The following is a 23,972-nucleotide window of genomic DNA, read 5'->3' as shown; positions in this document are numbered from 1 at the left end:
GCAAAATCATTCTCAAGATGAGAACCAAAATGGTTTAATTCAATTAGGTATGTTATTTTGAGGGTGAACCAACTTTCCCAAGACCCAAACATAGAACTAACTTGATTGAGGTTGGTCTCCATTTTGTCAAACCAAAAGGTGGGCATCATAAAAGTTCAAGAGGCACAGACATACCCACTGCCAATCACTCGAAGTTAAAAGTTCATGGTTCCTTATCACAGAGCCTGGTATTCTGGTCTTTGCCACGGTGACAAGGGTAGACAATATCTCCTTTTGAGGGTGGGCTGTTTGGAGAAAAATTTTCTTTCCTTTGGAGTACTCAACAGGCTTTCCTAGTATAACCATGAAAAGCCTGCATTTTCTTTAGTGATTTTGCAGAGAATATGGGTTCCAAATGGTGCCTACTTGGCTACTTGTGATGGAAAGGGAGGGTGGTCAATTCTGAGAATGAGGAAGTGGCAATATGAAAATGAAGTTGTCTGTGAGGGCATTGATGACAAAGGATTTGATGGGAGACACACCCTCACAAGCTCTTGTTTTGGACTGAAATGGAAGATGCCTCTAGGCCTGGGACCCCAACCCCAATGCATCTAGAAATTGCATGAAGATATGGGTCTGTATCCTTGGCTAGGCTCCTCTCACATGCTAATATTCTTTAAAAAATTCCACTGGAGTTACATCAGCGGAGTGACCATCTAATCTTGTCTATCTTTTTTATACCACAAAGCATATAAATATGTGATGATTTCTAACATTTCCCATAACTTTCTAATAAATGAAACTAGAATACAGAAAGCCCATTCCCTATAATTTGAAAAGAAGGTAAAATAATTTTCTAAATTTGTGGGTTCATTGCTTTCATTGTACCACTTTTGCTAATGAACTGAAGGCATGGATATTGAATTCAGGGAACTTACTCAATCTGTGTCCATCTGCAGGAGTGATCTTTCTCTATCATTGGCCTCAGCACCATCCTCACTGAGTGCTAACACATGCCTAGCTTGTCTTACCTACCTATGAAAAGGAATGAGAATAGCACATGTTCTTTCCTTTTTCCTTTTTTTCTTAAAGGGAAAACACTAATCCTGAAATCAAAGAACTAATCGATAGTTAGTTTGCTAAAGGGAGAAAGAGATGCTGATTAAAAGAGAGCCATCTGAAAGATCAGCATAAGATCCGATAAGGTTAATGAAAAGGCGGGTTTTCCCAATAGGAATGTGAAAAGATTAGCTTAGCAATATTAAGAATGATCCTAATAGCAAACTCAATGATGCAAATTCAAAGGAATAACCCACCAACCTTTGAAAAAGAAGTTCTGATATTTGCCTCTTTTTTCTTCAGTGATGTGTGCATAATGTGTGGACACAGGTGGGTTGGGAGGAAGTCTAATTATTTTCCCTAAAAAGAATATCAAATCATTTGTCCTCTTCTCATTCAACTTTGGAGGCTACTCCCCTCTCGAGGGATTCACAAGCTCTGAAAGCCAAAGCATGGATGTGACACAGTGGAGGCCCTCACATGATCAGAAAAAGAAACCTGTAGAAAACAACACTTCTGAGATCCTACTTTGAAGCTCTCAACAATTTAAATATGGTGGGTTTAACTGATGAATTCCTTTTCCACACTGCAGCGGTTTGGGCATTAATGCTTGGTTGAGTGAATTTTAGCAATTTCATTTGCAATATTCTTACCAATACTTTTGTAAACTTTTCCTTTTGTTATAAATTATACAAAGATAATAAAATAGAAAAAGTGTCTTTTCGAATTTTATGCCTTGTTCATATTCATATTGTTCTCATTTTTAGTGCGTATTTGATAAACTAATTTAATAACTTAAAGTGACTTAAAAACTTAATGGTACGATTCAAAATCAAAAATAATTTTAAGTAATAAGTAAAAATAATTAACTTATTTTTAAGTCTAACATCTTCATTTTATCTTTTTATCCTCATTTGTCCTAATTATCTTTATGATTTCTTTCACTACTTTACGACCTCTATTATTATTCAATCTCCTTTATCCTAGTTATAACTTATAAGGATAAATATGTCAATTTGATGATTTAGAATAAATTTTTAATTAATTTTATTAAACAACCTTAATACTTAAAATAAAAAAATAAGTAATAAAGCTTTAAGTTAACCATTTAAGAATAATTTCACTTAAAATCTAACTTTAATCATTAAATTAATGCATTTACCCTTGTGAATTTAACTAATATTTATCTTCATCATTTTAACTCATAATTATTTTCATTAATTTTAAGTAATAAATTTATTTATAAAACATTCATATTTAAGCATTATTGATGCATAAGATAACTATAAAATATTATTATAAAAATAAGTAATGAATCTAAATCATAATTCTATAATATGAGAAAATAAGGTAAAAAAGATTTGAGATCGATAATAAATTAATTATTTTGATTTAATACTTAAAGTCATTTTGTCAAATATGTTTAATCTATTTAACGACTTAAATTAAGTCATTAAATTATTAAGTTGATTTATCGAATATCCTGTTAGTCACTTTTACAATATTTTAGTGACATTCTTCATGGGTTTGATAAAATATATGTGGACCGACAATATATTAAACATTGTTTAGGATTAAGCTATCTTTTAACATGCAATTTTTTATTTAATCTTGAGTATGGGTCACCTAATGTGTAGAGCCCAATGCCATCACGGGCTTTAGATGATGGGCCTAAGGCCCGTGAAGCCCAATAACCAATGGGTATGGTCCCTAAGGCAGGAGGGTATAAAATGGCTTAAGTTTGTGTCTTTTGAATTAATCACATCTTTTGAACACAATAAAACAACCACTCTCTCTCCCGCTCCCATTGCCTGAGAGAATACAATGAAAGAGGTGGTGCCCTCCGTTGCCCTTAGAAGATCCATACCGTCTTCAAACGCACAATGAACTCAGGTTAGTTCGGATTCTATATGGTAGCATTCCGCAAAACCTTCAAGGCATGATTTCTTTGTATGGTTTAACATGAGATTCTTGGTAGAGTTTCTTTTATGTTAATAATGGTGATGTATTTCAGGGTTGACTCGACTTGATGCAACCAAATAATAAATAAATAAAAATGTAATTTTTAGGAAGTTCTAAAACCATCTAGATATCGCTATTATAAAATAAAGAAAGAAAATGGATAAATTGTCTTCCTCAATCATATATTCTTCTTTTTCTCAATCCAATCAAACTATTCAACAAAAGTGAAGATATTTGTATTGTAATTATCATTTGCTATATGTTCTAAGTTTATCCACAATCAAAGAAAAAGGATTTTATAGATGAAACAATTTGTAAATATTCTTAGACATCTCAAAAGATATGCCGTGATTTTCTTTGGTGGCACAATAAGAAGATATGTTACGACTTTACCATCATATGTTCATACCTCTTATGCAAAGTATAAGGTCATTTACCTTTCAGTTGAAGGTTATCACCGTTAATAAGACAATATCACATCATCATCATCACACTTTACATAAAGATAGTGTAGGACAATATCATATCCTACCACATTTGTCACTATCTCGAAAATATTCAAGAAAAGATTACAAAATTTTAGAGGGCTGCCAACATATTTTAGGTAAGCTTATGATTCTATTCTAATTGGAATTGGATTCATCCTTCTTCACACATTCTATTCCCAAAGTGGTGGTAGGCCTTTCATAGAAGAAATCCTTTTTTTTTTCTTTTTTTTTGTCTATTGTTCAGATTATTATTTCAGATTGTAGAATTAAATTTTGGGTTCTGTTAAAGAGAGCCATTGCATTCCTTTGGAAGAGGTTTTTCTGTTGGAGTGTACTCCATCCTGCAGAATGAGAAATGGGAGATTATGTGTTGCTGCCCATCACATAGGTCATGGCTAACCGTATGATGTTGTGTGCGGTCATGTGTAAGAGAGGGGAGTCTCATTGGCCCGCTTTTTTATGTTTTTTTTTTTTTTTTTTTGGTACAAGTAAAGTTATATATATATATATATATATATATATATATATATATATATATATATATATATATGTATAAAATGATTTAATAAAAAAAAAAGTCTAAAATTATCTTTTAAGAAGATGAATTGAATATAAATGATAATAATTTGAGCTTAAAAATGAACTTTTATTGAACTCATTTTTTTAAAAGACGAGTTTAGCATGAAAATAAAATAAATTAAAGAGGGTAGCATGTAATCGTCCAAAAAAATAATTTTATTTATTTTTCAAAATAGACTTTTCTAATAATATTTTTTAAATTCCTTTTTGTTGGGGCCTTTTTAACACTACTCTGTTACATCAGCCATGCCATAGGGATTCTAGTTGGACCAAAGATTCCCTCTTGCACCTTGGAATTTTAATATATGAAATTACTAAAATGCCCTTATCCCACATTCAATTCAAACCCTACCTCGGATCCTGTTTTCTTGCTCTTCTTCTCTTTCACTTCGATCCCTTCATCATCCTTCACCTCCTCGGTTTCCATTTATCTTATTTTCCTTCCCACTTCAAATTAAAAATACTATGACTCCTTTTATTTTATTTTTTGCAATTTGAAAGGTAAAGATAAAATAAAATGGGCAAATTAGTAATTCACATGTCCTTTTATTGAATAAAAATAATTTAATACTTTTTTTATTATATTTAGGAAAGAGCTGGTTTTAACTAGCTAATTTGAAAAAATATAAAAATAAATTAATCTCAACTTTTATAAATCAGTTTTATCTTCATTCATTTTAAAATGCATATATTTTTTATGAATTCGAAAATAATTATTTTTTGAAATACCCTTTTACTTCATAATATTAAATAAAATTATCAAAAAATTAATTTATTATCTTAATTTCATAAAAGTATTATACAAATAAATATGTTATAATTTTTTATTATATAATAAAAAAATCATCCATGATATAAATAAAATCTATTTAATTCTCTAATTAATAATGATTTTATATGTTGTATTATATAAATTCACTCATTTTCTTCTTCTTCTTTTTTAATAAAATTGAATAAAATTTTTGTTAAGTTAATAAAAAATAAAATAAGAAATTTTAAAAATTAAAACTAAAATACTTAAAAATTAAATCCAATTAAAACAAAAAACTTAAAAATTATAAAATAAAATAAAATAAAATATCAACTCCTATTATATTTTCAACTCTTTCTCGAATCTATATTTTCTACTAGTGTATATATCAAAGTGAATGTTAATTTTTATTTTTATATTTTTAGCTTTAAATTTTTTTTAGTATGACTTATAAAATTTAAGTTCATTTTTTTTTATATTTTTTTGCATTAGTGAGTTAAATCTCACTTTTCCTCATATTTATAAATATTATCATCTTGTTTATGAAAAGCAATATCTTAAATTTATTTATGGAATGACTTGTTTTTTTTAAAGATTTAACCTAAAATGATTTGTTTTTTCTTCCTAATATTCTATTTATGGGAATTTTTTTTTAAAAAAAATCCTACTATATAAAATTTACTTTTTTATGATTCTTTTGAATTGCAAAATCTATTAGAGAAAATAATGAAAATAATAATAATAATAATGTATTCATTTAAAATTTCATTTATTTAAGAAAAAAAATAAGTATTCTTGAATTTGGTTTTTTTCTTGATTTGACCTATAATGATTTGTCTTTTCTCCCCTAGTTTTCTATTTATGGGATTTTTTTAAAAAAATTCCTATTATATTAAATGTACTTTTTTATTATTCTTTTGAATTGCAAAATCTATTAGAGAGAATAATGAAAAAATAAATAAATAAATAATACTATACTCATTTTAAATTTCATTTATTTAAGAAAAAAAAGTATTCTTGAATTTGGTTTTTTTTCATAGATTTGACATATAATGATTAGTCTTTTCTCCCCTAATTTTCTATTTATGGGATTTTAAAAAATAATAATAATTCACTCTTTTTTAAAAAGTGAAAAAAAAAAATTCACTAATTCAGTCTTTATCTATTTTACCTATAAATAATTTCTCATCTTGCCATCTTGTGTATGAAAATTGAAAAAGAGTAGTCTTTGAATTCGGCCTATGAGGTGACTTATTTTTCTTAGAGTCGACTTAAAGTGACTTTGTTTCTTATCTTAACATACTATTTATGGATTATCTGAAAATATCTATGATTCAAAAGTGATTTGTTTTCTATCATTCATTTGAATGGTTCAAAGCATTAGAAAAAAAAAATTCAATAATTTAATTTGTTCGATTATATTTTTAATTTTTGTTTTAAAAAAATAAAAACTAGTAATAAATTTTATATAAAAGACAGAACCTCCCGAGGCAAAAACGTATAAATTTATCAATTATCTTTTGAAAAATGCTTTAAAAATTTTACAACAAATCTTACCATTAATTAATGATTCAAAAATGGTAGGCACACATTTTTATTTTTTTTAATATTTGAAATGGTGGGGTATCTTACGGAATCTAAGAGAAAATTTCAAAATATTGAAGAAATAAATGAAAAAATGAGACTAGAATTGAAAAGATTCATGCTAAAAAGAGTGGAGACATCCCGGCAATGAAATGGTAGTTTGTAGGAAAAAGACAAACAGTCCAAGCCTTCAAACCTAACTGAAAAGCACTTCTCCACACGTATGACTAGGAAACCTCTTTCACTCAAACCACCAACCTCTAAGTAAACCACCACCCATCACCATTTTCACATTCCACTTTTCACCTCTCTTTCTGATTCCATCACCTACCATTTTGTTTGCGCATTCAATGCTGTGGGGAAGAGACAAGTCTTGTTACTAAATGGGCTTTTAGGATAAGGATGATTTCTGTATTTACCGCGTGCTAGAGCGAAGCTAATCCCACCTCCCATAGTTATTTTTTCTCATTATATATAGCTGGGCCTTCCTCCTGCTGCTGCTCTCACCACCTTTTGTTCTTGAATTTTGGGTCTCTGGCGCTTTCTTGAAAAAGCATTTTCCTGGTCTTGGTTCTTGTTGGATTGTGAAGGATGGATGCTCATCATGCTCTTCATTTCACGTTTGGGATTTTTGGTGGGTATTTTTTTATTTCCATCAAGATAGTCATCAGCTTTGTTCTTGTTTAGATTTTTTTTTTTTACCCTTGTTTTCTTTCTGCCTTTTCTTGGTTTGTTTTTGATCTTTGAATTATTTGAAACAGGAAATGCTACCGCTCTGTTCCTCTTCTTGGCTCCACTGTAAGTAGAGAAGGCTCTCTCTCTCTCTCTCTCTTCCTGTGATTCTTGTTCTTTTGCGTTTTCAAAAGTTGGGCTCAAAGGGGCTCTAGTTCATCAAGAAAGTTGGTGAATGATACCAGCTATATATATATACAGATGAGGATGACATAAGTGATTTTCTTTTCTTTTCTTTTCCTTTCGTTTCTGTTCCTTCATTCCCACTTCAGACAATCGGCAAACTCAGATCTTTTCTTCCATTTTTTTTACCAACTAAACGCAGAGCTACCATCCAAATTTTCCTCTTCCAACCTCTCCTGAAATGGGTTTTCATTTCTCCAAGTATAGTTTTCCCACTTCTTAAAGCACTTCCCGGATATGGGAACAGATAAAAGATCAAACAGCTTCCAACTTCAGTTTTCTATCCCCATCAAACTTCTTCAGAATCATTTAACTTTAATTGAAATATTTTCTTTTTTTAGGATTACTTTCAAGAGAATCATTAAAAGCAAATCTACGGAGCAGTTCTCAGGAATACCGTACGTCATGACCTTGCTCAACTGCCTTCTCTCTGCTTGGTAAGCCTCCTCTGCTTTTAGTGCTCCTTTATCTTAATGCCCTTTTTACCCATCTGATTTTCTGGGTCTAGACCTTCACTGGATTCTCTTTTCTTTATGAAATGGGGTCGTTTCTGTCAAGCGATCACCAGCCTACCATAAACCCCGGGGGTTTTTGATCGGTGGGTACCCCGGGAAACATGGTAAAATGACATAATTCCCTCTGTTCATTTCTCTATGCTACTGGACAAAACTAGAGAAAACTTGGGAAATTATTTTAGAATTCTGTAGATTCTTAAATTGATCTCTGAATGATGTAATCATATGTTTGGAAAGGCTATCTCTAAGAACAATATTTCATCCTATTCCTTTGAATTTCTCTGGCACGCCCTTCAGTATGGAAGGCTCCATTATACTTTCTGAGTTACCCTCTATGAATCAAACAGGTATGGCCTTCCATTTGTATCAAAGAACAACATACTGGTGTCCACCATCAATGGCACTGGAGCAGCCATTGAAATCATATATGTGCTCATCTTCATCGCATACTCAATCAAGAAGGAGAGGGCTAAGATACTAGGCCTATTCATCTTCGTGCTTTCTGTGTTTGGGGTCGTCGTCTTCGTCTCCCTCTTCGCCTTACATGGCCATAGCAGGAAGCTCTTCTGTGGTTTGGCCGCCACCATTTTCTCCATCATCATGTATGCATCACCTCTGTCCATCATGGTAAGCTCAGTTTACTCCCTTTTTCTTTAGTAGTCTCTTGAATAAGACAGACTGGATTGGATGGGATTAAACTCCCTGATTATTATGTAATTGCAGAGAATGGTGATCAAAACAAAGAGTGTAGAGTACATGCCCTTCTTCTTATCACTGTTCGTGTTCCTCTGCGGTACTTCCTGGTTTGTCTTTGGCCTACTCGGTAAAGACCCCTTTGTCGCGGTAAGCGCTTGGTCCTTGTCGAGGTTTGCCTATGTGGTGGGGAATTACCCAATTTGTAGTTTAATCAAGCGGGACATTATATGGTGCTGCAGGTGCCGAACGGCTTTGGGTGCGGCCTAGGGGCGATGCAGCTGATACTGTACGCCATCTACTGCAAAAAAGGCAAGTCCAAGAATCTGGCCGCTGCAGACAAGCCGGTGGACATGGAGCTTGGGAAGCCCCAGCAAGAGAAGCAATCCAGGGCGCAAAATGGAAACGTGTAGAGCCACATGGGCGGACAGGGTCAACAAACCTGGACTTCCTGGGCTTTGTTTCAATTACTAGTGACTTTTTTGCCTTTTTTCCTTTTTTGGTTTAGCGTTGCCTTTCTGCTGTATCTCGAATGTCTAATGACCAAGCCTCAAATGGGCTACCATAATACACAAGTAGAATGTTTGACTGATTTTCGCTTTGTTGGTCCGATCTTATACGGAGATGGGCTATGATGGGGGTTGTGACTGAATTTTGAGTATCAGACAAGCCAAAGGGTAAAGGGCCGGCCCACAACGCACCTTGCAACAATTACAGACATAAATGTTTTCTTTGTCCGACCACTGGCGGAGGCAGCATATGCCCGTGGGCAAGTGCCTCCATGAAAAACCAAATTTAAAGGTAAAAAAGACTTGACCATGGAGCCAAAATTGCATCTTGAAGACATATTTCCCCCCTCCCCCCGCCCTACATTTACATTTCTGACTCCGCCAATGTGTCCAACAACTCAAAATATCCATTAAAGAATGGAATTATTGTTTATAATAATACTCTAGTTAATTTTTTAGGCAAAAATTATTAAAAAATTATAGAGTTTTAGTAAGTTTTATCTAATAGAATTAATTTACTGTTTCAAGTGCTTCATTTTGAGAATGAAAATTGTCCCAAAGTTCTCCTAACCTAAGCCCACGGGCCACCTCAAAGATTAAAAGTAAGCCCAAAGGCTGGGTTAGATTAGACATGCATTTGGTCAGCCCAACCCAGCCAATTTGACCCTTGTCAAGATTTTTAACAAATTTTCAATTTTGATAATATATTATGAATTCAAAGCTTTTCGAATGAAATGAAATGTTATTATTATTATTATAAAAGTGAGAAAATTTTTAATATAGATGATTTTAAACAAAGATATAAAGTAAATATTCCAAGTGGAAAATAAAAACTTAAAAACTCTATAAAGTGAAAATAGTGATAATAATGGAAGTATAAAAACATTTCAAAAGTTAAAAAAACAAAACAAAAAAAAAAAAAAAGGAAAACTAAAGATATAATTTAAAATGAAGTTCACCAAAATAGATAAATGTTTTCTTCTCCTCATCATCCAAGTTCTTCCATGGGAACTCGTAACTTTTGGATAAAATAATAAAAATAAAGTAATAAAAGTAACATTTTGAAAAATTGAAAGAGAAATGAAAAAAGTAGAAAAAATAAATAAATAATTAATTAATTAATTTAAAATAAGGCAATTATTATTATTGTTATTATTATTTTGTCAATGCTCTTAGCCTAAAGGTTCTTCTAATCGGTTCTAATGATAACAAAACAAGTTAATGATACTAATGGTTCAAATCAAGTTAAGTTTTTCAAATTTATTATTAAATCTTTTTTATTAAAAAAAAACTTAAGTAATTATAAAAAAAAATATAAATTTCATGAAGACTTGAATCCTTGAAAACTTAAAATGATCTCAGATATATTGTAAGATGGTATGTGTTAGTGCACTTAAGTCTAAACTATTTCTCATGCACTTAAAAATTTATGTTCATTTTTACCCAAGCTTAAAACGATTATTTTTATCAAAGATTTAGATGAATCTTTGTTTCAATTCAATTAAAATCTTAAGTTAAATAATTTCTAATTTTTTTAAAAAAAGTTTTAAGAAGAGTTATCGAAATTATTGGAGGTTTTAGACCTCGAATTGAGGTTTTTAAGCACTTTTAAGTGCAAACAATCGAGGAGGTTAAAAATAAGCTAAGTCAGTTAAGCTAGATCAATCGAGGGTACTTTTGTATCATCTCTCTAGTAGCCATGGTGTAGCTGGTTAAGGCATAACCTCAACCGTTTAAGGGTTGATTGCATTATTTGTTGAGCTCAAAAACTCCAACGATTAGTGAACTTATTGAACAAGTCGCCTTTTTGTAACTTTTAGGGTCCCCAAACTATAAACCTATGAATTGAATAATTTTAGAGCATTTATTGATAAGAGAACAATTGTATTCAATTAAAAAAAAAAAACTTTTTTTTCTTTCATTGAAAGATCTTTTTTTAGAGTGCGATGATTTCTCACTTGCGATTCCTTTAATGGACCTTTAAATCTATCCTAACTTCTATTTGTATTAACGGCTAAACTTTTCTCTATGATTGAAAGCATTAAATTATTTCTTATTTACTCATTGTGAGAGAAAAAACCTCAAGTAGGATGATTATTTAAAGATATTGTAGAGGTCCATTGAGACCTTGAAATCCAAGTGAAAGAAGTATTAGGACATTATGTCTTGTTTTTATTGTTGTCAATTTTGTTCCTTTTCATTTTTAGCATAAGATCTTTTTAGATAGTAACTTACTATCCATTAAAAATTCAAGGATGTTGTTTAATCAACCAAACCAACACAAGTAAGTTTGAAAATGTTTGAGTAAAGACAAGTTAGTTTTTTTTATAAGATTGGGTTGGATAAAAAGTTTTAAAATTGAGCTAAAATGTCTTAATTAATTTTTGGAAAGTTGAGATTTTATATATTTTTTTTAAAAAAAAATATTTCTAACCCTCTAGGCTCTTAGGTATATACCCTATCTAAATGTGTTTTTAGAGTTGGATTCCCTCATTTAAAAAACACCCTAACTTGTGTTATCATTTCCAAAATCTCTTAAATGTTTTTTGAACAAACTCTAAGTTATTGAAAAGACCTACGTCCTCTCAGAGTTATCAAATGTTTTTTCATAAATATTTCGTTGGAAAATTCTATAATACCCATTCAATACCATTACACCAAGTTTTATTGGTTGTTGGATAAAAGCCTTTCAATCCAAGCCATCCAAATGGATAATGGATATTTTTTTTCAATAAGAAAAGAAAAAGGTAGTCGGTCATCCACTCTTTCTCGCCCTCTTCTAGCGTGTAAGAGGTAGTGAAGCTATAGTGAAGCTTGGTTTCTCTACTCCATTCCCTCAAAAATTGTTTTATTTTTATTTTTTATTTTTTTTATGCTCCTGTCAACAATGGTGGTTTTGAAGAAGAGGGTGACCATGCTGTAAATAGTGAGACAATAGTAAAGTTTGGTTTCTCTTCTGCATTTCCTCAAAATTGGTTCTTTTTTTTAAAAAAAAAATTATGCTCTTATCAGCAATGCTGATTTTGAAGAAAAAGGTAGTCATATTGGAGGTAGTGAGGCAATAGTGAAGGTTGGTCGGAGTTGCATACGAAGTATGAAGAAGAAGTAGAAGACTCCAAGTGAAGAACTTGTACTTGATCCAAAGTTGTTGCTTATGTGGTCATGCTCGATCCAAAGTCGTTTAAATTATATATATATATATATATATATATATATATTTAATGTGAATAGTGTTAATGTTTTTATAAAAATAAATAAATAAATAAATTGTCCAGTATTTTAATGGGAATAGGTCTTCAGTGATTTTATTATTTTCGTCCCAAATATAAACCTATTGTCTTTACCTTAAAATTTTAATAGAAAAGAAAAAAAACAAAATAAAAAGCGAGATTAATGAATGGATGAATATGTTAAAATGGGAAATCAATTTATTTATTTCAATTTCTACTTTGATTGATTGAGTGGCCTTTAATTTTAATTCCTTCATTTTTAAACTGTATTTATATATGTCATTTCTTTGTAAAATACTATTTTTAAAAGAAAAAAGTGATAATATTTTTATAAAAAAAAAAAAAGTTTAAAAAATGATGAGATTTACAAATTAGGAGCTATTTCATCATTTGATCAAATAACTCATTCTTCGTAACATAATATCAAAGCTATTTTGATACATTTGTTTATTTGAGGTACATCTATAATTTTGGGTTTGCATTTCAAAACAAGAATATTTTTGTAGGCACAAATATTTCATGATTAAATTTTTTTTTCTACTAGTTGTTGGATAAAAGCCTTTCAATTTAAACAATCCAAATGGATAATGGACTTTTTTTCAATAAGAAAATAAAAAGGAAAAAGGTAGTGGATGTGTTCGATATCTGCTTATTAAAGCTCACCACAAGTGTGGCAGATGTGTTTTGTCGTCGTTAATTAAACTTACCTCAAGTGTGGTGGAAACTCTCTCCTTTCGCCAATTAAAGCTCACCACAAGCATGGCAAATATGTTTTGCCTTTGTTAATTAAAGCTCAAAATAAACATAATAGATGCATTATGTTCTTTTCAATTAAAGCTCGCTTAAGGTATAGCGGATGTGTTCTGCCTCTACCAATTATAGTTCACCTCAAATGTGGCGAATACATTTTGCCTTTGTTAATTAAAATTTAATTTAACGTGATTGATATGTTTTGTCTTTACCAATTAAAGCTTACCTCGGGAATGGTAGATGTCTGTTGCCTTCGCCAATTAAATCTCACCTTAGATGTGACAGATGCATTTTACCTTCATCGATTGTAGATCAATGTTGGCATGGCAAATGCATGTTATTTTTGTTAATTAAATCTCACCTCAAACACAGTTGTTACGTTCTTCCCTTAACAATTAAAGCTCACCACATGTATGACATATGCATTCTACCTTCACAAACTAAAGCTCACCTTAGGCATGGTAGATGCATTATGCCTTTACTAATTAATGCTCACTCCAGGCATAGTCGATGTGTTTTGGAAAGCCGATTGTCTAGTAAGATAACACCCAGAGGGGGTGAATGGGTGAATTTCAAATATTTTAATATAAGGGTTGGAAATTTTTATCCAATTAATCATTTGATAATGATTTAATACTTTTTATAACAATTAATCCGTGTAAGAAATTTGGAATGATAAAAAAAATTAACCAATACAAAAGAGAGAATAGATTTTTATGTGGAAAACCCCACACTAACTGTGAAGATAAAAAACCACGAGGTATACAACCTCAAATTTATAATTCACTATACAAGATCAAAATACATAGTTTTACTTAGTAGATGCTACCTAAGATTGACTCTCCAGTACCTATATCATAATCTATGTCTAGGATACAAGACCTTGAGTGCTTTAATGAATTGCCTTAGCCTCTAAGGGAATGCATGCCTCTCTAACAACCTAAAATTTGTTAAACAATTTGTGAAGAGCTTTAGGGAACAATAGAACAAGTTATGGTTTTTCTCAACAAAAAAAAAAAAAAAAACATTGAACCTTGAAACATGTTAGTTTAGGTAGGGTATATATAGGTCCAAAGACCTAAAGGATCATAAATTGAATTTTCTTAAAAATAAAATCTTGAATTTCCAAAAATTGAATTACCAGAATATGACAATTCTCGACACAAGCACTCGAGTAGATTTATCCACCACTTGAGTGCCTTAAGTGCTTGAGCGCTTATTTAAGCTCTTGAGTGGTGGCTTCAATGCTCAAGCGCTTTAGCCAACAATTGAGTGCTCCTATTTTACTAAAAATAAGTTTTAAAACATTTTAACTCAAGCTTTTGAAACCGATCTAATAGATAACCTTTCAAATACTAACCTGTCACTACGCAAACTTTTTCATACTTATGACAATCTGATTGAGTGAACAACAACCTTCAATCTTTCATGAAGAATAAGTTACTATCTAAAAAGGATTCTTTGCCAGAATAAAAAGAAACAAAATTACCAACAACTAAAAATAGCATAAAGTATCCTAACATGTTCTACCATTAGCAATTAAATTTTACCTCAAATGAGGCAAATGAGTTTTAATTTCATTAATTAAATCTCACCTTATGCATAATGGATGTGTTCTGCCTTATCCAATTAAAGCTCATCATAGGTGTGGTATATTTATTTAGCCTTAGCTAATTAAAGCTCACCTCATGCGTGATAGATGCATTATGCCTTCACTAATTAAAGTTCACCATAGGTGTGGCATATGCATTTTTCCTTCGCCAATTAAAGTTCACCTTAGGAGACACGACATATGTGTTCCACCTCCTCTTATAAAAGCTCATCACAAGCATTGTAGATGTGTCCGCCTTAGTCAATTAAACTCTCCTTTGGTGTAGTGGATGCATTATGCCTTCACCAATTTATGCTCACATAGGCATGGTGGATGTGTTCTGCATTTGTTAATTAAAGCTCACCCTAAGTATGGTGGATGTGTTATGTCTTCGCTAATTAAAGCTCATTTCATGCATAGAAAATAAGTTCTATTTTTGCCAATTAAAGCTCACTTTAGGCTTGGTGGATGAGTTATGTGTTTGTCAATTAACATTCACTTATTAATGCTCATCATACACATGGTGGATGTGTTTTGGCTTTTCTAATTAAAACTCAAGCGTGACATATGCATTTTGCCTTTGCCAATTAAAGCCCAACTTAGACTTCGTAGATGCATTTTGTCAATTAAATCTTAGCTCAAACAAGGTGAATAAGTTCTACCTTTGTCTATTAAAGCTCACTTAAGACATGGTAGATGGATTATGCTTTTATTAATTACGACGAATGTGTTCTATCATTGCCTATTAAATTTGACCTCAAGCAAGGTATATGAGTTTTGCCTTTGATAATTAAAGCTCCTCAGGCATAGCAAATGCATTTTGCCTTTGCTTAATAATCCTCACCATAAGTGTGGTAAATGTGTTATGCCTTTACCAATTAAAGTTTACCTCAAGAGTAGTGGATGTGTTCTACTTTTGTCAATTAAAGTTCATCTCAAGTGTGGTAGATGCATTTTGCCTTCACCTATTAAAGCAAACCACAGCCTAATAGTTACATTCTACCTTTGCTAATTAAAACTCACGTTGGTGAATGGATTCTACCTTTGCCAATTAGATCTCACCTTAGGCTTGGTGGATGTGTTTTGCCATTGCCAATTAAATCTTACCTTAGGTAAGGTGAATGAGTTATGTTTTTGTCTATTAAAGCTCACATCAAGCATGGTGAATGCGCTCTGCCTTTGCCAATTAAATCTTATTTTCGGCATGATGTATGAGTTCTGCTAATGCTAATTAAAGCTCACCTTAGGCATGGCAGATGCATTTTTTATTCAACTATTAAAGCTCACCACAGATGTGACAATGTGTTCTATCTTTGCTAATTAAACTCACCTCAAGCATGGTGGATGTGCTCTGTCTTCGCCAATTAAAGCTCACCTTAGGCTTGATGGATGAGTTTTGTCATTGCTAATTAAATTTTACCTTAAATGAGGTGAATGAATTTAGTATTCGTCAATTAAAACTCACCTCAAACGTGTCAAATACTTTCTACCTTCATTAATTAAAGTTTATCTCAGATGTGATAGATGCATTTTGCCTTCAACAATTAAAGCTTACTTCAAGAGTAGCAAATGCGTGTTGCCTTTACTAATTAAATCTCACCTTAGTTGTGGTGGATGTATCTTGTCTTCACCAATTAAATATCAACACAACTGTAGCAAATGCGCTCCACCTTTGTCGATTCAAGCTTACCTTAATTATAATTGTTGTGTTATTCCCTCGACAATTAGTGGATGCATTCTACCTTCACCAACTAAAGCTTACCTCAAGTGTAGTAGATGCATCCTGCCTTCACTAATTAATGCTCACCTTAGGTTTGATGGATGTGTTATGTCATTTCAAATTAAATCTTACTTTAAATGAGGCAAATGAGTTATGCCTTTGTCAATTAAAGCTCACTTTAGATATGACAAATGTATTCTTCCTTTGTTACTTAAAGTTCACATCAAGGGTAGACTTTCTTGACCACGATTTGTTGTTGAAACTACAAAGCCTAAATTACATAACAACTCTAGCCAAGAAAAAAAAAAAACAAAAGAAAGAGTCACTACAGCTTCTGTGGTACTTCAAATATCGTTCTCAAGAACTAACCTAGGGAAGTTATCAAATTAGGTCTAAATAATTATTTTTTGCCTAATTTCTTGAATTGAGAATGTGTAAAAATTTATTAGAATAAAATTAAATTTACGAAAATAAACCTAATTAAATTGCAAAAGAGTTATTGATTTCTAATTCAAATGATTCAAGATTGAGGGCTCCACAATCCAACTCTAGGTATAGGGCCTCAAGCAAAACAAGGGTATCAATTTTAGATAGTCTTAGGATATGTAGAATGTGAGGTCAAACAAGATCAATCTGAGTTCTATAACTTAGGGTTGCATATGTATCCTAACTTTTAATATTTGATTTCATTGCTAAAATACCAAATAGATGAATTGATATGAAATCTGGGTTTAGGTTTTGGATTTAGACCTTTACCACTCTATGTATGTTTATTTTAAGGTAGATAACAATAACAAAACCTCAAATAATTAGGGATAAAAAATTACTAACAATCTCTAGTATCAAGGAATAAGTTATTGTACCATCCCTTAATTCAAATTAGCATCAAAGGATATCTATGTTTTCATTTATTATGCTTCAACCATTCATTTATTCCATTTTTAGTCCAATTTTACCCATTATTTTCCCGTGGCTCTAACCCTAGGTTTTCATGTTTTACACCTCAAGATAACTTTTTAGTCTCTTATAGTGGTGATTTCATTCGCACAATCCAAAGAAGAATAATAAAGAACTATTCTGGAATAAAAGTAATTAGAAATAATTGATTAATTCTCACCTTAGACTTGATGGATGCATTTTACCATTGCAAGTTAAATCTTACATCGGATAAGGTAAATGAGTTATATCTTTATCAATTAAAGCTCAACTTAGATGCTGCGGATGCATTCTGCTTTCATTAATTAAAGTTCTCCTTAAGCATGGTTAATACATTCTACATTCTACATTCTACATGTGTCATTTAAAGCTCACCATAGGAGTGTCGAATGCGTTTTGCCTTAGCAAAATAAAGCTTACCTTTGGCATGAGAGATGCATCCTACTATTGCTAATTAAAGCTCACTTAAGGTGTGGAGGATGTGTTATGTATTCCTTAATTAAATCTAACCTTAAACATGGCAAATTGTAGACCCGTCCTTTTGCCCATGACACATATAGATTACTATCCAAGCAAATCATTGTAATTCATCAACTTGTAGTCTTTGATTCTTCCTCGGGAGCTTCTTGGAGGATAAATTACAAAACTTTTGATGTAATAACATAAACCTCTGAATTTGTAACTTAAGGTTTTCTAATTGTTCGAACTTATCATTAATCATAATTTGAAACAAAATTATTAAATCCTCGTTTTAAAATATAAAGTAAAATAAATTTCTTCCTTGAATAATAAACACACCATTATTAGACTCTGGTTTTCAAAGACAAACCTTTCTAAAGAAAATGAATCATTTTTTTGGATTTTTATTTCTTATTTTGTTTGCCATTTTTAAAAAATAAAATGGAAATAAGTGGCGACTCCGTTATTTATAAAATTGGTTTTTCAGAAACAAAAGTCGAGTCTTGCCATCGAGTGAAACTGCATGTGAAAATGCAGGATCACACAGATGCACTTTGCCTTTACCAATCGTAGCTCACCCTTTAAGTATGGTATATATGTTTTGCCCTAACCAGTTAAAGCTCTCCTTGGGGGTAGCGGATGTGTTCTTCCTTCCGTCAATTAAAGCTCACCTTAGGTGTGTTGGATGCATTCTTCTTGGGCCGATTATTGCTTAGCTCATGCATGGCGGATATTTTCTACCCTTATCACCTAAATCTCACCAATCATGGCATGGCTCAATGGTAAGGGCGAGTGTCAAGATGTGTGGTATATATAGACGTACAGTTTTGAGGTTCTATTCTTTCCATTGGGAATCCATGGATTACTCAAAACTGGCTATGGCGGGTGCAGTCAGCCTCCCAAGAGTTTGGAAACCATGGATGGGTCCAAAGGGCCTTACCTTGGACCCTGCCACAGTGGGCTTTCTCCATTATCAATAAATAAATATACAAATCTCACCTTAAGCATAGCTTGCCTTTCGCTGGTTAAAGCATGACTAAAGGTATGGCGGATGCATTCTGCCTTGGCCAATTAAAGCTCAACTCAGACATGTTGGATGTGCTCTGCTTGGCCGATTAAAGCTTACCTAATGCATGGTTGATGCATTCAGCCCCGCATTTAAAACTCACCCCTGTGGCAGATGCGTTCGGCCTTGAAAAATAAAACTCACCTTCCACATGGCAGGTTTTTTCTGCTTTCACAAATCCAATGTCAATTCAACTTTGAGTTTATATCCAAATAAAGTCCATTCCAAAACCAATATTCCCCTTAGTCAACAATTTAATGCCAATTCAGTTTTTTTGTGGATCCTTCTTCACTGCCTGGATTCCTTTCCATTGATCAGAAGACAACAAAAGTAAATAAACATGATGTTTTGTTCTATTTGTTTTTGACGAAAAACAGAGCGAGGGAAGCGATCCAAAGCACATGAAGGAAACATCCAATCCGAGGCACATGTTTGGACAGGTTTCAGAATATTTCTTAGCCTGTGATTTATACCGCCTGCAGATTCAGGTTAACTTGAAGAAACACTAACAGTTAGGGCGCCAGTGGGCCGGCCTCGAGGCACCATAATTCCTCAGCCCAATGTTGCCTGGATCCCTTTGCTGACAGTCATAAATACCACATTAGTTTTTCTTTAATTCCGATGTGGGATTGGGATGGGATTATATTTTTAAAGCTATACAGTCAAATAACTTCAATACATGTATCATTAATTTTTCTATCATTTCTTGAGTTTATTTTTAATATTTCTATAAGTTTTTTTAAATCAATTTTTATTCTTATAACTTCAACATGTCTATTTTACTTTTTAAATCATTTTTTAGAATTTTTATCAATATTTCTATGAGTTTTGATCTTTTTTTTTATTTAATCGACTAATATTTTTCAATATATCCATAAAATCAGGTAAACTGATATTTTCATCCTTATTTATAAATGAATAAAATTTAACCCATATTAAATTAATTTTAAATGAATCAAAAACCAAAATGTTTGGAAATAGTTTGAGTGGTGCAAAAATAAAAATGGTAAAATTTGAATAAGATGAATAGAATCTAATGTTGTATGAAAATGAAGAAAAATATAAAATATGATAATCGAAACATAATTATTGAAAAAAATAGTATCGATAATTAAAAGGGTTGAAATCCATTCAAAATAATTTCAAAATAATCTATTTTAAATTAAGAATGAAACTTGAAGAGGTTTGAGAATAATTCAAAGACCATTCCTTAATCCCAATTAAGATTTTAAAAAAATGCTCTCTCTCTCTCTCTAGAAAAAATTGGAAAATCTTTTCCAAATAATTTTTAAAAATAAATTAAAGACTTTTTTTTTAAAAAAAAAGTAGTGGTAGGATTGGTATTTTGAGTGAAGACCACAAAAGTTTGGTGAGGGATGAGGGTGGTTCTTCTATTGACTTTTGATATTCTCCTTGTTTAACACTAGAACTAAGTATACATTACAAACAAAATGTAATTATGCCAATGAATGTTCCAACAATAATTGAGAAGCCTGCTGGTACTTTCATCATTGTTGTGTTCCTAAAGTTGGATGTCAGTCCAAATATAAAACATACAACTTTCTCATTATCTTACATTTGACCCTTTTCCTTTCTTTTCTTTTCCTTTCCTTTCTTTTCTTTTCTTTTCTTTTCTTTTCTTCATTGAACATAAATTGTTTTGGATTTTTTTGTTTCCCCTTGAAATCCCATTAGCCCAATCTAATTTTAATTATGGGAATGAAAAAATTGAAGTGTCCTCCAAACACCATGTAGTAGAGGAATAATCAGAAAAAGCTGCATGTGAGATGGGGAATCATGGAAACTCAAGGGCAATGGATTCAGAATCTCTGTGGGAGAACCAATCAAGAGTCGAGACTGTGCCGAGGAAGACAGGAGAGAATTTGGTATCCAAATAGGTGCTTGTAGAGCAACAGAAAGCAAGTCATCTTCAGACGTGTCAAACCAAATCTGAATGGGATTTATATATACATATACATAGATTGACACACAGATCACAGAGCAGTGGTCATTTTCTCTGAAATTAGCAGCCATTCTCAGTGTGCTTTTTACAGGATCTCCTTCCTCACCTACTTATATTTTTGTGAATTAATCCAATTATTCCAAAAAAAAATAAAAAATTGTTTTGTGGCAAATAAACGATGAATATTTAGGACTTATTTGTTAATTATTTTTAAGAATGGTTTTTTGTTTTTTAAAACAAAAAATAAGTAAATATGCTTGATAACTATAAATTATTTTTTATTTTCTATATTTTTAAGAACAAAAAATATAATATTTTTAAAAAATATCTTTTAATTATTTTATCTTTTTTATTTTTATTTTTAAATTGTATTATAAAATAATTATATAAATATGTAAAATGATTAAAAATAAAACACTCAATATAAAAAAAACGGGTTAAAAATGATGAAAATATTTCAAATTGGTAAAACTAATCGTACTGTATTCTTGAATTTGAAGAATAATTTATTTTTTACATAAATATCCTTTAATATTTTACATGGTTTTACAAGAAAGTAATTTAAAATAATAATAATAATAATAGCATTTTTACCTGATATTTTTTTTTATTTTTTTATTAAAAAAAAATATAGAAAATTGGATTTGTAATTTCATATTTATTTTGTCCCTGCACTCAATCCAAATTCAACCTAAATTCAATTCAAATAATAATCAAATTCTTCCGATTTTAATTTGAGTTGTTATATTTTTAAAAAAGTTTAACCTAAATTATAAATTTATCCAAATCTATATTTAAAAATAATAATAATAATAATAAGGGATTGGATTTGGTTCAACCCGCCAAATTTGGAACCCTAATTCTGGAGCCAAATCAAGAGTGTGAATCTGGTTGAATGCGGAGTTAACATCGCCGTCGAAGATACCCATTCCCAGAGACACCCTAATAAAATACTCCTACTTCTATCTTAACACTTCTCACTAAAAATATAAATTAAAAAACCTACTACTTTCTCTCCCCTACATCGCGAGCTACGCGATTAAGTGGCACATCTTGAGCAAACTCCCTCATCCCTACGATTAAAGTAAGAGAACGGTGAAGAAGAATATGGACGCACAGTAATGGGAGGTGACAAGGTAATATAATAGGTCTGATTACAGGGGATCGGACCTCAAAACATATTATATAGGAGAGAGAATCTTCTTTTGAACCACTTAAGGTCAGGGTCCAACTGTCAGCAGTGCTGATATATATAACTTTAAACGGCCGTTATGCCTTTTCAATAACGGTGCTTTTCCGTTAACTACGTGACACGTGACTCAATACCACGCATGCTTCATGTATGTATGTATTCGCACATCCATGCATGGATGTGTGATGCATGGCATCGCATGGCTTGGCATGAGGTGATAAATGACAGGATGTTTTTATCCACGTTAGGGTTTCTTGTAGTCCAGCTCCGTCTGTCGTCACTTACGTCAGATATAGGAAGCTTTACTGAAGTACCAATTTGCCCTGCTTTTCTACCGAAATTCCCTTCTCCTCGGTTTGTATTTGTTAAGATTTTTTTTTTTTTTTTTTCGGAAAATTTGAGATAAGATGAAATATGATTAATTTAAAAAATATATTATGGTTTTCAGCTCTAAAATTTAAAGCTTTATTATATATTTTTAACTATGATATTAATAAAGTTATAGATTGAAAAAAGGGCAAAAACCTCAAATTTTATAATCATTTTTTCAAAAATAAAAAACAAATTTTTTCTAGGGAGAGTGGCATTTTTGTAAGTAAATCCCAGTTGGAATGAGCAGGTAAGTGCCCTTGCTATAAATAGAAAGGGTCAAAAACAGTTGAAAGAGTTTGGAAATGGTCATTAATGGGGGGCCAGCCATCAGCCATCAGACGAACAGGGTATATATGCAACGAAGGATGGTGAACAAAATTATAAAGCCAGTCGTGTGTTGAACTTTGAAGTGTGATGTATTGGTGGTAGAGACGAGTACGTGGTACCTTTTTATGAGGAGTACCAGAAAGAAGTTCTACCAATCAGATGTTCCCCAGCCCTCTGGATTATGCTCATTTTTAGAGGTCCTTTTTTTTTTTTTGGGTGTCAAAAAGGTTGAAGACTGGGTGGCCAAAGGCCTGTTTGGCAGCCTTAGTTTTCTTTTCCATTTTGATTCCATGCCTCACTAAATCACCACCAACTACATGACAAAAATGCTTCATTGTTGCTATTTGCTGCTTTGACAACCTTATTACTTGGCCCTTTTGGTTAATCATCTCCATTCAGTTTCTTTGTTTTAGACTCATCTGCTGGGCTGTTTATTGTCAGAATAGACTTGAGTTTTCTTTTTTCTTTTTTCATTTCTATTTTATCTGTTGGCTGAAGTCTGAATATCAATTTTGCATTAAATTGAAAAAAACATGAAATGCCACCTCATCATCTGGGTATTTTCAAAATCCTTTAATTAGAAAATTTTGCCTAAAAAATTGTGCTTAATTTTATTTTAATTTAATGTTTGAGCCATGTTGTAATTGTGATGGAAGTTTCAAAGTGGCCCAGCCCAACGGGTTCATACGCCCTCGTGCTGCACCTGAGTTGTACTCCATGGTCTGGCCGTGCTCTTATTAGTTATTTAAGATATTAGGGTCCCGAGGGGTAATTTCGTCATTTCAGCTTGTATTCAACCCCAACTACATGGTGATATGTGGGCTATATACTCATCATTGGAAATGATTCAGCCGAGAGAATAACTCTACCCCAGTGTGCACAGCATCGCCATGACGCGGCCCCCATCATCCAACACGTGTCCGCCCGGGGGCATCTCCGTAATTCCTCCTTCCAGCACGGGCCACAGAGATCTACCGCAGCGGGGAGGTTAGCTGTCCTCTTATCTTCGCTGTTTGCTTCTCTGTCATTCATTGCGGACTTCGTCCCGTCTAATCGCTCACACTCATTAATCATGTGGCGCGAAACGTGGCTGAGGCCCATTCGCCTAGACTCAAATCCAAATGATTGGATATTTCAGGGCCACCCGATTGATGGACTGTCGCGGCAATCCAAAATTTCATGGCATGACGAAAAGGCCCTCGGTTGCTGACAAAAATCACAGAATGTCGTCGTGTTTTTCCCCCTCCCGGATTTAGTGTCGTTTTCTGAAAATATTAGTAATGGAGATTATTGTGATAACGATTCTGATTAATGACAGTTGAGCAGATTGAT

General features: G+C 32.2%; 1 protein-coding gene across 1 annotated transcript; it reads left to right on the top strand.

Annotated features, from left to right (window-relative positions):
• The first annotated feature begins 6,597 nt into the window (after nt 1-6,597).
• On the top strand, nt 6,598-9,117 carry LOC100247121 (bidirectional sugar transporter SWEET1). The gene is made up of 6 exons (XM_002265800.5): nt 6,598-7,036; nt 7,164-7,200; nt 7,659-7,754; nt 8,180-8,459; nt 8,556-8,675; nt 8,768-9,117. Exons 1-6 carry the CDS (start codon nt 6,994-6,996, stop codon nt 8,936-8,938), a joined length of 747 nt encoding a protein of 248 aa, XP_002265836.1. The 5' UTR covers nt 6,598-6,993; the 3' UTR covers nt 8,939-9,117.
• The last annotated feature ends 14,855 nt before the right edge of the window (nt 9,118-23,972 follow it).

The sequence above is a fragment of the Vitis vinifera genome, chromosome 18 (genome assembly GCF_030704535.1).
Source record: "Vitis vinifera cultivar Pinot Noir 40024 chromosome 18, ASM3070453v1".
Taxonomy (NCBI): domain Eukaryota; kingdom Viridiplantae; phylum Streptophyta; class Magnoliopsida; order Vitales; family Vitaceae; genus Vitis; species Vitis vinifera.
Note: the sequence above shows the minus strand (reverse complement) of the source record. Positions and strands in the feature narration are given on the sequence as shown.